We start from the raw sequence: 14427 nt of genomic DNA, 5'->3' as shown, positions 1-14427 counted from the left end.
CAGAATCGTTGGTGGTTCCTCTTCCTTCTTGTCTGTTCCGCTTAACTCATGTTTTCGCCTTCTAGGTTCTCTTCTTCTTCTTCTGCATAAGGTAACTGGTTAAAGTATTCCACACATCCATTCAATACAACTTTCCTTGTCGTTAGTTGGTAATTCATACTTCGGTATTGGTTTGTAGTTGCCTTGAATTATTTTCTGTTGATGTTAATTTTCTTATAGAATGCTCTGAATTCTTTCTCTCTGCTAAAGTTTTCTATAAAATCTAATTCCTCTTTTGATAAGGATAGGATTTGTATTTTCATCTAGTTGTACTATCATATATATATTATGTATCAGTTGCTTATATCTAGAATCTAATTTACAACTATAAATAGCTTGTTCTATACCCTATATCTCGATACTGTCAAAGGCCTTTTCATAGTCTACGAAAACAAGAAATACAGGTAGTTGGCACTCATTGGCCTTCTCTCTAGGTGTTCTCATTGTCAGCAGATGGTCTGATGTACTATATCCTTTGTGACAACCAGCCTGTTCAACCGATTGGTAATTATCCACTTTGTAAGTCAACCGATTGTTAATAATTCTCATAGACAATTTGTATACTTGACTGATCAACGATCTATAATTCTTTAGGTCATATTTATCCTATTTTTTGTGTAAGAGTATTTCTAGACTCTTGTTCCAGTCTTTAGGGATTGGTTTTACTGCTTGTTTCAATATTTTACTATCTATAATAAATAGTTCTTTGAATTTTTGACTGTGCTTGCGACAAAACTTCTGTTCTTTTGTCATGATGTTGTATTGTGTGAGACGTACTTCTGTTTTTTGGATAATAAGTGACATTATTTCGAATGTTGTTGGTAGGCAGGTGATGGGTCCGTAGTTGGCAGGATTTTACTAATATTTGTTGGTTTTAACTAAGTTTTACCTTCTGTAAGAAATAATGGTGTTTTGTGTGGATGCTTAATAATATCTATTATACATGTGACCAGATGGCTATGTTGATGTGAAATGTTTGTACCGGTAGATTTGAGTTTTGTCGTTTATGTTTATTATATTATTTTATGTTTATTATATTATTGATGTGTTGGTACGTTCGTTGTTCTCGAGCTGTATGATTGTGTTCGACTGGGTTGCTCCATATTGCTTTCCAGTACGTGTAGTTATTAGATTTCTGCGCTCGGTGGGGTTATTTTAAAAAAAAATTTCCAAGCATTTGATTGTTAAGCGTAGTAGCGCTTTCTACAGAGATAGGCTTACAGAGATGTTTATTAAGATCCAGATATTTAATGTTTTTAGGAGGTTCGTTGGTATGACTTAAGTAGTATAGAGAATAATAGGTATTGTCTAGGTACTTTCCATTTTCCATTGTCTTCGTATTTGAATTTCCAAATCTCTGTTATGTTATAACTATTATCCAGATTTAGCCATACGGCTCACACTCCCTCTAAGGGGAAAATTCACTCATCCCAGATACCTACGGTATCAAAAGGATTGAGCTCTGGTGGGACTCTTTCCATGTTATCGAGTCCTAGGTGACTTGGTATGTCGGTGTATCTCCCAAAAATTTTCGTACGCATCTGGACGTCGAAAGTAACACAGCTTTCTGCATAATCTTATATAGATGTTCGTTTAGACCCAGCTTTTTTATGTTTTCTAGGAGGCTCTTCGGGATGACTCCAGTGGTAGAAAGAATAATGGGTATCGTCTGGGTACTTTCCATTCTCCATTGTCTCCTGATTTGTATTTCTAGATCTCTATACTTGGCGATCTTTTCGTTGTATTTAACACGTAAATTATTGGTGTTGGGTATTGTCACATCAATAAGTGTTGTTTGCCTAGTAATTTTATTAACTAGTATGAGATCGGGTCTATTATGGGCCACTGGTTGGTCTGTAAGCACAGTGCGGTCCCAGTATAGCTTGTAGTTGTCATTTTCAAGCATTCTATCAGGGACGTATTGATAATAAGGAAGATGGTCGGTTTGGAGAAGTCCCAGTTTGTCAGCTAGTTCTTGGTGGATAATCTTTCCTACTGAGTCATGGCGTTCTTTATAATCAGTACCGACAAATGCCTGGCAGCCACCGGTAAGATGTTGGATGGTTTCTTGGGCTTGGCATCCATATCGGCATTTGTCATTTTGGACTTGGGGATCTTTAACAATATATTTCAGGTAATTTTTATAACTATTATTATTATTATTATTATTATTGGTTCGTTAGTGTAAAGATCCAAAGTTCTTTTTGTAGAAATAGTATATCATTATCATCACTAACTAGGGTACATAGTCATTGTTATTTCAGATGTTGCCAGAAAATTGTCTGGAAACTGAATTCTTTGAATATTTTTGTGAAAAACAATACATAAATTCCGGATTCTAGCATTTTCATAAAAGCAATTCAAAAGAACAATATTTTTTTAGGAAAACAAATAAAACGAAAAACGTGTTTACGAATCCTAAAAAACTCGTAAAATCTACCAAATTAAATCTTTTTTTAACGATGACTGAACTATGTGTTTTTGAGTCCTCCACACTCATTTATTGGATATTGGAAACATCTGGAACATGAAAAACTGAATAAAAATTAAACATGGTAATATTTATAAGCATTATCTATAAACCTGGTCTTATATGTGATTTCATAGAGTTTTGGTCTCTTAGGGTATGGCACATTTCCAGGAAGGATCTCCTATACAAATTATGCTGTGACTAAGGATTTGATGTTATCAAAATCAATTTGTTGATTAAGAGAAATAGAATACGGGGTAAGGGCGCAGAAGTTCTTCTTCTTCTTTTTTAGGTGCCGTCTTCTTAGCGAAGGTTGGCGATGACCTCTGCAAAGTCTTCCCTATTTTGGACTTTCCTTATTAAACTTTGAAAGTCTAATCCTGTCCAATCTTTGATGTTGCGCAGCCAGGCAATTTGTCGTCTACCCGGGCCGCGTCTGCCTTCTATTTTCCCTTCTATGATAAGCTGAAGGAAGTTATACCTGTCGTGTCTAAATATGTGTCCAAGATAAGACGTTTCACGCTTCTTGACAATTTCTGTGAGTTCACGTTCTCTATTCATACGCCTTAAAACATCTTCATTTCTAACGCGGTCGGTCCATGGAATTTTCAGCATACGACGAAATACCCACATGTCAAAGCTGTCTAAACGTCGTAACGAGCTGACTGTTAACGTCCAAGGTTCCACGCCGTGTAATAGTACACTATATACATAACACTTTATCATGCGGTATCGTAGGGACAAATCAGGATTACGGGTAGTGAGTAACTGTCGCATCTTTAAGAAGGTGTTTCTTGCCTGTTCTATTCTACATTTAACCTCTTGTTCTTGGTCTAAGGTTTCATGTATCCAACAGCCTAGATATTTAAACTTTTTCACTTGTTCAACTAGATTGTTGTTGACTAGTATGTTTATAACTGGTGTGTGTTTTTTTTTTGAAATTACCATTGTTTTGGTTTTTTTTACATTCACCTTAAGGCCGTATAGTTCTCCTTCTCGCACTACTTTGGTTAAAAGAATTTGTAGTTTTTCTTCACTGCCAGCAATCAGTACTGTATCATCGGCATATTGTTCACGATTTTTCCATTGACTTTTATTTCTTCTTGTGCTTCATCTAGAGCATGTGCAAAGATGTCCTCTGAGTACAAGTTGAATAATAACGGTGATAGTATAAAACCTTGTCTAACTCCTCTTTGGATGTTTATGGTTTCAGTATCACCCATTTCAGTTCTGACAGAGGCGTTTTGGTTCCAACAGAGTTCACGTATTGTATTAATGTCGTTTGGATCCAGGTTCTTTTTTTGCAAGCATTCTATTAGCAGAAGTTCTTATTGCATCAAATATCACTTCGATGAAATGTCATACGCGTTTTTAGGGTTTTTAGGGTTTAGGTCCTATGAGAGCAAAACTCCAGGCACATGAATACTGGCACAGATATTGACAATCTCAGTATCATATATTACTCCTTACCTTTAAATAATCCTTAATGTCATTTAATTTGTAATCAAATTTATATTCACTAAATGAATCTGTTTAATTCATCGCCTAAATTTTCATTTCAACGAAGCCTTTTGATCCACGATGGCCTAACTGGATTTCCGGCCTCCTCGCCCATCAACCATGTGACAAGTAAAAGCTTTGTTTCTTGATATTAATATTTAATTAATCCATACCATTTTCTAGATTGTTGGACTTTAACTACTTTCAACGTTTTAATTTCTATTTTGCTTTGTAAAAATTCCTAAGATATTTTCTTTAATCAGGATTGATCGTTTTATCTTAAGCATATTTTCGAAAATGAGCTTTTTGTCATAACTATTTTTTGCTGATATTTTTATGGTAATTTCTATATATTTTTTATTTATATGTCTCTACTGAAAAGTTATACCAGAGGGCTCTTTCAGAAGAAAATTTTGGTTTTCCTTTTAAGTATATTTGTCATAACTAACCACAACATTTGGCAGTGAGATTTTTATCTCACTCACTTTAGTCACTTTGGATATTTATATATTTATGCCTGTGAGTATTTACTTATTTACTTTATTCTGTTTTAGTTATGTCTTGTAAAGTGGAACTTTTTAGTCATAATGGAGTGTATATTCCCGGAAGCTCGATTATTGGTATTGTAATACTGCAATCTAACGGGACTGTGCAAGGTAAGAAACAAATGATTGTTTAGTAATTTAGTAAATATGTTTAGTAAAAATCATAATCTAATAATTTTAATTTCATTCTCAGGATTCTTGGTGAAATCGACTGTAAATCTTTTTTAAAAATTGATTCCAGTGGTTTGTGATCACTGTGGACTTTTACACAAGCTCCATAGACAAAGTAGTGAAACCTCTTTACAGCAAATAAAATAGCTAGAGTTTATTTTAATATTTGGCCACAGGTCTGCCTCCTTGCAACAAACATGCCCCCAATGTCCACTTTCAATGTCCAGCTCCACTTGCCAATAACCATTCTTCATGACTAAAACGGTGAAGAACTGTCCTCTGCCAAGTAAAGTTACAATTTCATCAACAGAAGGAATTTGAAAGTGTTCTCTCTTGATGGCCCCATTAAGTTCTTTTGGATCAAGACATAACCTTAAGTCACCATTTGGCTTTTCCACAATGACAAGTGGGTGAACCCACTCTGTTGGTTTATCTACCTTTGTTATGACTCCTTGCGCAGGTCACGCAGTTTATTTTATAAACGTTTAACATGAATAATATGATTGTCACTTAACTAGGTATCATACACCTTTGATTTATGATATTTAGAAATAACTTTAAAATGTGATTATTTTTCGTGTACCGTCGGTGTTAAATAGCTTTATGAGTTCAGCATATGCATTGTCAGGTCCAGGATCTTTGTCATCTTTTAGTTGTAATATTGCTTTTTCCACCTCATATGATGTGAATGGTTAGTGGTCATTACATATGTAGGACGGAGGTTGCTCGGACCTATCATCAAAGAGTTCTTGTATGTATTTGGTCCATATGCATATTCTGATGTTCTATTGTGATGATGTTCCGCTTTTGATCTTACAGTTTGATAGAAGAAGATTAGATTGAAGATCAGCTTCTTGTTTTACATTTTTATGCATAATTAATATATCACGCTTTTGTTCCAACAACTCTATCTATTCATACTGTGTTTTTAACTAATTTTCTTTGGCCTATTTCGGTTTTTATTTGTCTCTAAATATTTTTGTATATTCTTTTGTTGTTCTGTAATTTTCTTCTTTTCCCATGAGTTGCAGTATATTGTTATCCATCCAACTTTTCCTCTTCTCTTTATTTTCTATTAAATGTTCTTCTCTGATTTTGTTAAAGGTTTCACATATATATGCTGAAGTGATTCTTCTGGATTATAGGTTTGCTTCATGTTACTTGGCTTTTCTAAAAGAATCCGTGCGACTGTCTTCTTTGTTTCCTTATCTTCTAGTCTTCTCAAATCACATTTTTTGTTACTATTCTGTTTTGTAACCTTTTTAAATCTAAACCCAAATTTATTAATAATAGGAACATGATCTGACGATATGTCAGCACTGGGATAACTTTTAACTGATAGGCATCTCTTGTTCAGTATTATGTAATCAATTTGATTCCTTATTATGTTTCCTAGTTGATTTTGCGGAGATATCCAAGTATAAAAACGTTTTGGTGGTAGTTTGAAGAACGTATTTAGTATTGCAAATTCTTCTTCCTCTAAAAATAGTTTCAATGTTTCTCTCTTTTTATTTTTCTTCCCTAGACCAAAACCACCAATGAATTCACCGCTTTTCCCTTTACCAATTTTCGCATTCGAGTCATCCATAATAATAGTTATATCTTCTTTTTTAATTTGTTTGAGTGAATTTATTAACAATTATTATTAACAATTAATAGACTTGTTTTACCTCTTCTTCTGGTGTGTCGCTGATTGGGGTATACACTTATAAAGCATTTAATTTGATCGGAGTAATATTTAGTTGGATTATTATTAATAGTTCAGAAGCAGGTATAACATTTGTAACATCTTGGCGTAATTGAGGAGATACGATTATTCCAACCCCATATATATGTTGACCGTCATTATTCCCTGAGTGGTATACCATATGGTTTTCAACAATACAAGCACGACTATTGGCCACTTCATTTCGCATATGAGCATTGTACTTACTCAAAGTCTGGTTATTTTTGTGGAATAGTATTATGAAGTTTTCCAGCCTGATACATTGTCTTCACATTCCAGGTATATATTTTAATAATCAACTTTGAAGTTTTTAAAAAACTTTTCCAGTTCTGTCACAGGGATTTCTCTGGGTTACGACCTGGGAGGCCCTACGATCGAGAGGTGTATCACCTCATCTGCCGAATCTTGGCTTCCATATTCAATGATTAGTAGCTATTTCCACTTTAGTTGTGTTTGCCATGATAGCTTTACTAAAGATGTCATCAGGGACCTTTAATGCAGTGGTTTCTCGTTGCCTTCTGCATTTTAATATCGTTGACCACTTTCTTGGTTCTTCCGCCTTCGAGACCAATTTCTTAATCTCAGAACAACAGAGTGCCCTTGGCCAAGTCGTTGGCCAGTAAATGGTGAATTGCTCATCCCGGTAATTACTCGGACGTTAGAGCCTCGTTGGTAATCTAGCAATCTGCATCAGATGGCCATGATCTAGATCATCATACGAGCAGGTTTGGTTGACATTTGAATAGGAGAGGCTATATGTTGCGCATCTTTATTTCATTACATCCCAGTTATTACCACATTTAATTCGTTATCACATATTTTACTATCATAGAGTCAGCTAAGTTCTTGCAAGCAAGCAATTTGATTTAACCCAGCCTGAGAGACTTTTACACTCTTTGAAATGACATTCAGGTGTTACAATTCACTAGAGCAAGGTGTATTAATTTGTGTAAATAGGAACCACTTCATCGCGCTACAATGCTTCAGACCATCCCCTTTTTCCCTAAAGCACTGTGATGTGCAATAGGGGTACAACATCAGCCAAATAGCCTTTGTGTGTTAGTCTTGGGTACAAGAACTCCAGCACGCTTTCCAAACCAGATCAATGCAGGCTAGCGTGAGACTCTACCTGTTATCTTTAAATGCCATATCATGTAACTAAAATTGCCTACATCAAGTCTCCCCTCCTGGTTACACTTTGTTCAGTGACTCCATGCTCGAGGGTGTGTGTCCTTGCTCCTTTTGCTCTAGATGTTAATTGGCTTTTTTGGAGCAAGCTAACAGTGTTTTTTTTTGTTGGTCGAAGCCGTTTTTTATGTTTTGTTATATTTTTTTTTAAGGTATGTCCTGAAATAAAATCGTATTGGTCAAATTATAATTCAGTTATAGATCGTGTTAGTAGACTTTCCACAGTGTTATTAATTGTCGTCGTTCATAGAGCCACCAACTTATTTTCTGTGTTACATGTTTGCCAATATCTGTTGTTTTGAAGGTTTTTGTTTCCATCGATGGAACGCATCGTATCTAATAAACTCTCTTAGTGGCGGGCTTGGATAGTTTTTCAGTTCTTTGAACTTTACTCTAGCTTTTTCGACCATCCTGTTATTATTTTTATTTAAGTTCTTCGTACAGGAATCGGTTTGCGACATATTTTGGTAAAGTTTGTTTAGCAGAAAATGGTTGACTTCAATTATTGCGGTCGTTAATATTATTTTTATCTGACTTGGCCCATTATTAAGACCTTGTACCTCAGGTAAACCATTGTTACCTGAAACCGGACCTTTTATACTATTATCGGTTAAGCCAGGATGTTTATAGTCGATACTAATTGAAGTCAACCATTTACTGCTAAACAAACTTTACATTTACTGCTTGACATAGGCAGTTATTGTGACCCGCTTGTATCTTCTTTGTATATGTTTCGCTGATGTGCCACGATGCGAGAGTATGATGCTGTTTATCAATCCTAGTTTTGTTTTTGTGCGTTGTTTGCTTTTTTGACCTGCAAGTCCTCTTATTGCAGCTCTGGCTGCTGCAGCTTTTTGCACTGTTACGTTTACGATTTCTAAGTTGAAGGTTTCACGCTTACACTTATCTGCTTCTTTATTACCTTGAATTCCAGTATGTGACGGAATCCAAATGACGATTACCTCCTTTGTACAATTTTACTGTACTGTATTTTATTTACTTTTTATTTACTATTTATTGTCAACTTACTAACAATAAAATAAGACAAACAATAGCTAGATATACAATAGTTCCTAGTGGTAAAAAGCAATGTAAGTAATTTAACATGCTCATTATTTCTAGATATTAAATGCCGACTTCTTCGGATTGAAGAGACTCACTGGGACCATAATCACGGTGTTCACAATTGTGTTCTTGATGAAATAACACTTCAAATAGGTACAGTTTATAGTTAACGAATATGTAGTGTCCATTTAATAACCTAGTAAGTCAATTTAACTAAAAAACATTTGGAAAAATAATAAGCAGAAAATTATAGCAAACCATTAATAGATTAATTAATTTTTCACTATATTTTTTAGACCAAATTCACTCAGGAGACAGCATGTTTCCTTTTAAAATTAATTTACCAAGTTCCGGTATTCCTTCATCTTACACACACAAGAATGGAACCGTTAAGTATTTTGTATCAGTTCTGATTCGGGGTTTTCCTTTTTCCGATCTGACCGCAATGGTACAACTAAAAGTAAATGCAACCGTTGACGCTGTTCAGAAACCTAAGGTAATATATGTTATTACTATGATTTTGAAATCTATTAGAAAATTAAGTAAAATTTCTATTTTAATTAATTTCAATATAATAAACGAAAAAAAAAACAAAGAATCTACTGAGAATCAAAATTTATCACAATTTACTATATAGTTTTAATATTTCATGCTTTTTGCAATACTTTTTTGGCTGATTTTTGATGGCAGGTACTTTGTAGTTGTGTAAAATCAGGCTGGTAGCTTGTGCTTAAAATCAGGAATAGCTCCACTCTCTTCTGCTTCTTTTATAGCTCGTGGACTGTATATTTATTTCTTCTACAAGGTTGGTTGAGGGTAACTGCAGGCTTAATCGTCTAATTAGCTTATCTGCAAGGGTTGCTAAGTATTGTTTTTTTAATAAAACTCACCACATCCCAAAGATCATAATATATTGACAGTACCCAGACTAAAATACGTGAAAAGTTAGTTACTAGTACATAATTTATTTAAAACTCTCTTTCTCAACGGTACACTGTTAAATTTATGTCTTTCCTTTTGAGGTCATCCTCATGGATGGCGAGACAAACGTGGACAAACATTATATTATCACAAACATCTGGTTAATATTTGACATCAAACAGTTGTGGTGTTTAAATTCTCTTTTTTATGTTTTTTAACTTAACCAGTAAGTTATTCGAATGATTGAGTTGTGCGCCAGCTATTTTTAGAATAAAAGTAATAAAATGAAAGATAAAGTTAACAGTCAACATAACAAGAAAAAACCATATGTAAATAGGAATAACTAGTTTCTCTATTTTAACCAATATGTAGAAATAAAATTTTTTTATAGATTTGGGTTATTCTTCCCTTTGCGGGTTATTGTCCCTTAGACATTGGCGTTGGCGAGCCCGCGTTATCCCGATGTCAAGCTTTGCTAGTGAGGTTGTTTGCGTTAATAACGCGCAGTTCACGCCTTGCATATAGCAGGCATCAAATTATACGTAGCGCTGACAACGCGGACGCTGTTTTCCGCGTAATCAAAGTGACGGAATAAGCACTCGTATAACAGCTCTCTAATAGTAGTTGTCATGTTAATTCAATTCTCTGAATGTTAGGTCGGACAGAAAAGTAGACGTTTTGAAATTACTATTTTACCTTTTTTGCTGCTTTTTGCTTTCCTGAGGTTAGCAGTACTATTTATTAGGAAACGATCTAGTTTATCACCCAGTATAACGCTTAATTGTATGAAGAATGTGGAAGGAAATTTTGAATCAATTTTCTTGTCGTAAACAAACATTTCCTGATAGTATTTAGCAATTTTAAATATAAAGTGACTTAACTGACAAATTGTTTAAATTTAGGTTCCTCTTTACGCTCATGCTGAAGAAGAATCCAACTTTTGTTTTTGTACTTTTTATGATAAGATGAATATAACAGCAAGTTTGGAAGATAATACGTTTTTCTTAGGCGAAACAATGATTATAAGGGTCGATATTGGCGATGAACCTCCAAACGAAAATATCGAAATAACTGCAGAATTGTTTTCGGTAAGTTTTATGTTGATTTTTCTTTACAAATATTTCTAGAAAAAAAATTTCCCGGTGAGGAAATATGTGTCAATGAGACTATGATTTCTCACCGAGCAAGACTAGTTTTTCGACAATATAATCCTAGTAAAGCCCATAAATATGGAATAAAATGATTTAAGTTATGTGAGATGTCAGGATATATAGTATAGATTATATATTTAGGGTACGTCGACAATATTACCTGGATTAGACCACCCCAGGATCTGTTATTGTTTCTTTATCTGTGGCATTACTTGACAAAGATCTTACTCTTGTAGCAGACAACTAGTACAGAAGTATTTAATTAGCTACTTTTTAAAAAAATGGAAACTCAGAATACTGTAGAACAATGAGGGTCAATCGAAGTTATATCCCAAATGACGCCAAAATACAGAAACTAGACAAAGGACAAATTATAGGTAAAATTAATACTAACGAAATTCGATTATTCAAGTATCAATATAAGATAACAATATATATGGGTTCAACGTTCCACAAACGTGACATAAACGAAACTGAGAGAAGAAATCGCAAAGGTGAAATAATTAGAAAACCTTCTTCAATTCTAGACTATAATAAAATTAAAGGTTTTATGGACTTTTCAGACCAAATGATTTCTTAATACCTTTTTGAATGTATTAGTATTGCAGTTGTTAATAGTTGGTTGGTTAAAAAATTTTATAATAACAAACAATGCTACTAGCTTCATTTACCAAATGATTGGCAAAATCTTTACTTGAAATAGATACCAAGCGGAAAATAGAAAAATCCATTCAAAAAGTTCACGAACTAACAAACATTGCTGTAAAGAAGATAGCAAAATTCAACGCTGGCAGGCAGTGTAATGGAGACGTCACAAAAACGGTACACCCATAACAGACATAAATATGGTCAATCTAACCACCACTATTTAAATTGACAAAATGTTCTAGTTTACTCCGAAGAATTTTTTAACAAAAATTAAAAGTTATATTTTAGTACTTTGTATTATCTACTTTGAATATAAATTATCCTTAGCACGGCAGTAATTTGTTTCAGAAAGAAATTATTAAACAAGAAGGTGAAAAAAATTTACGTTAAATAATATTATGCAAGATTACTATTTATTAAAAAAAATGTAACAAAATATGCAAAACTGTGAACAGGTTCGATGGAACAGGTTAATAACACATATATTTATTTTATACCTAAAATTTAGGAAATTTAGTTAAACATTATAGAGAACACCAGTGCAGTTTACCTTGCCTTTTACTACAACGAAAGGTTTTCTGCGAATTCCGTTAATCCTTTAGAGGTGTAAGTTATTTGAATGTACTATATTGCAGTATATTATCAGTCTATTTGTATTATATGTTTATGGTATATTACATGTAATGCACAGAACAGGCAAAGAGTTAATTAAAAACACTTTATTTTTGATGTTTAATTTAATTTGTATTTCCTGAGTAAAAATTGAAATGTCAAATATAAAGGATTATAATTAAAAATATAGTTTATTCTCATTCAATTAGTTAATATAAAAATTCTACCAGAAAATAATTACCTAAATAAGAACCTTATTTTTTATGCAATCTCAAATATTTGTTAATATTGATACATCATTTTTAGCGGATTCGCTTTACAGCCCTACATCCTAGAGTCAAGTATAACTATGAAGACAAACTAGTGCCTAAAGCAAGTGCAAAGGCCATAAGTTTGCGAGCTCAAAAAACTATATATTTGCAATTACAAATTCCAGCACTAACGTTGATACCAAATTTTTGGGGATGCAAATTATTTTATCATTTTTATTATCTGCAGGTAATAATATATTATATAGACTTTAATCTGTCTCAGTTGCATTATCATGTTCATTCTCATTGCCCTAATCTCTATGCAAGATTGGCTTTTCTAGTAACATTTCCAGTGTTTGTTTTAAATCGCTTTCACTACTTCCTACTAATACTACATTAATCAGCGTACGTTAAGAACTACGGAATATTACCCTGTTATTTAGCTGTTGCCTAATCTAACACTAATGAGAATAAATAAGGAGTAAGCACCGAGCCTTGGTGCAATTATTACTTTCACATGAAATTTATCAGCATGTCTCATACCTGTCCTAATACTAGGTGTCACTACCTCATACAGGTCTTTCACAATCCTAACATATTTACCGAGATCTCCTTTCTTATTCAGCGCGTATCACGGAATCTCATTCTCATGTCTAATTTCCATAATTAGAATAAACTAAACTGTCAACCAACCCGTATATCTTTCACTATTAAGTTATATCTTTAATTTTATTGTAGGTGGAAGCCTTGCTTGGAAATAGAAGAAAAATAGTTCTTAATATAGATGATATTCGTATATGCCATAGAAGATATATATCAAATGAGATAGGCTTTGCACAAGATGTCGTTTCTATGTATACTACTCCTGATCTGGATTTAGGCATTCCTTTGGTTCCCGTCGCACAAGCTCCCTTAGGTATTTATAATTTATAATTTTAATGTTATTAAAATTTGAATATACAAAATTTTGAACAATTTTAGTAAAATTCAATTAATAACGAAGTATACAGTAATCTTCAATTATAATCGAAGATCAATTTAATGTTAAAAGGCAAAACATAACACTGTGACTGATAGCTCTATTAGATACCAGACTTAGTTAAACGCAGGTTTAATTTAAATAAAAATAATTTTCAGATAAATAACAAACAAAATAAAATTTCTTATTCTTCTTTTTCTTCTTTATAAGTAATTCTGCTTGTTTATTGGTGGATTAATACCTCTATGGAAAGTTGTCACTTCATCTTTTGCACGGTCGTTCGATACTTCTACCGATTGGTGACTTATCTCCTGCTATTTTGACGACACGGGTCTCCTCCATTCTGCTTATGTGAGTATTTCATTCTTTTTCTATTTCGTGTCCATTCATTTATGCACTGTACGTTATATTTTCTTCTAATATCTTCTTTCTCCACTTCTCTTTCTATCTCTCAGCATATTTCCTGTAATTCTTCTTAGCATTGTGGCTGTGTCGCGTCTTGTTTCTGAGGCATATCATTATTGGTCTTTTACTGGTTTTATAAATTCTTGTCTTGATCTTAGTGTTAATGTGTGTTTCGCCATATAGTGTTATTAAGGCATTCTGCCAGTCTATTTGCTTTTTGTACTTGATCTCTCACTTCTTTGTCCATGTCTCCATAGGTGTAATTCCCAGGTATTTTATTTCCATTACTTGTTCAATAATAATGCCACCAATTTCTATTTTACATTATGGTTGGTTCTTTGCTGACTACTATTGTTTTAGTTTTCTGAGATGAGATTGTCATATTAAATTCTTTTGCTCTTATTTAAATCTGTGGACCAGTCTTTGCAGACTATCTTTATCTTGGTCTATTAATATTACGTCGTCTGCGTAACAGAGTATTTTTATTTATTTGTTTCCCATTCTGTTTCCTTTTCCTTTTGTTAACGCTTTTGATAATATCATCCATAATTACATTAAAGAGCATGGGGCTCAATACATCCTCTTGTCTTATTCCGCTGCCTATTTCTATAGGTTATGTAAGCTGTCTATCTATTCTGACTTCCATTTTGTTGTTTTGGTAGATGTTTTCGATAGTTTTTAGAATATTTAGGGGAACTTCTCTATTATACAGAAGATGGATTACAGATTTAAGTCTTACACTATCAAACGCTTTCT

At 33.4% G+C, this 14427-nt stretch overlaps 1 protein-coding gene across 4 annotated transcripts in view; it reads left to right on the top strand.

Moving 5' to 3' along the window:
- Positions 1 to 14427, top strand: part of LOC140436322 (uncharacterized) — a 32220-nt gene that overhangs the window by 13267 nt on the left and 4526 nt on the right. For 2 of the 4 annotated variants that reach the window (XM_072525034.1, XM_072525032.1), the window contains exons 2-7: positions 4564 to 4665; positions 8762 to 8857; positions 9001 to 9200; positions 10528 to 10713; positions 12343 to 12534; positions 13026 to 13203. In XM_072525034.1, the coding sequence (XP_072381135.1) occupies positions 4566 to 4665; positions 8762 to 8857; positions 9001 to 9200; positions 10528 to 10713; positions 12343 to 12534; positions 13026 to 13203 (952 nt within the window). In that variant the 5' untranslated portion in view covers positions 4564 to 4565. Of the gene's footprint in view, positions 1 to 2405; positions 2595 to 4563; positions 4666 to 8761; positions 8904 to 9000; positions 9201 to 10527; positions 10714 to 12342; positions 12535 to 13025; positions 13204 to 14427 lie in introns of those variants that run through there. The other 2 variants (XM_072525033.1, XM_072525035.1) reach the window with 2 other exon arrangements.

Source organism: Diabrotica undecimpunctata, chromosome 3 (genome assembly GCF_040954645.1).
Source record: "Diabrotica undecimpunctata isolate CICGRU chromosome 3, icDiaUnde3, whole genome shotgun sequence".
Taxonomy (NCBI): domain Eukaryota; kingdom Metazoa; phylum Arthropoda; class Insecta; order Coleoptera; family Chrysomelidae; genus Diabrotica; species Diabrotica undecimpunctata.
The sequence above is the reverse complement of the archived record's forward strand: the minus strand, read 5'-3'. Positions and strand labels throughout refer to the sequence as shown.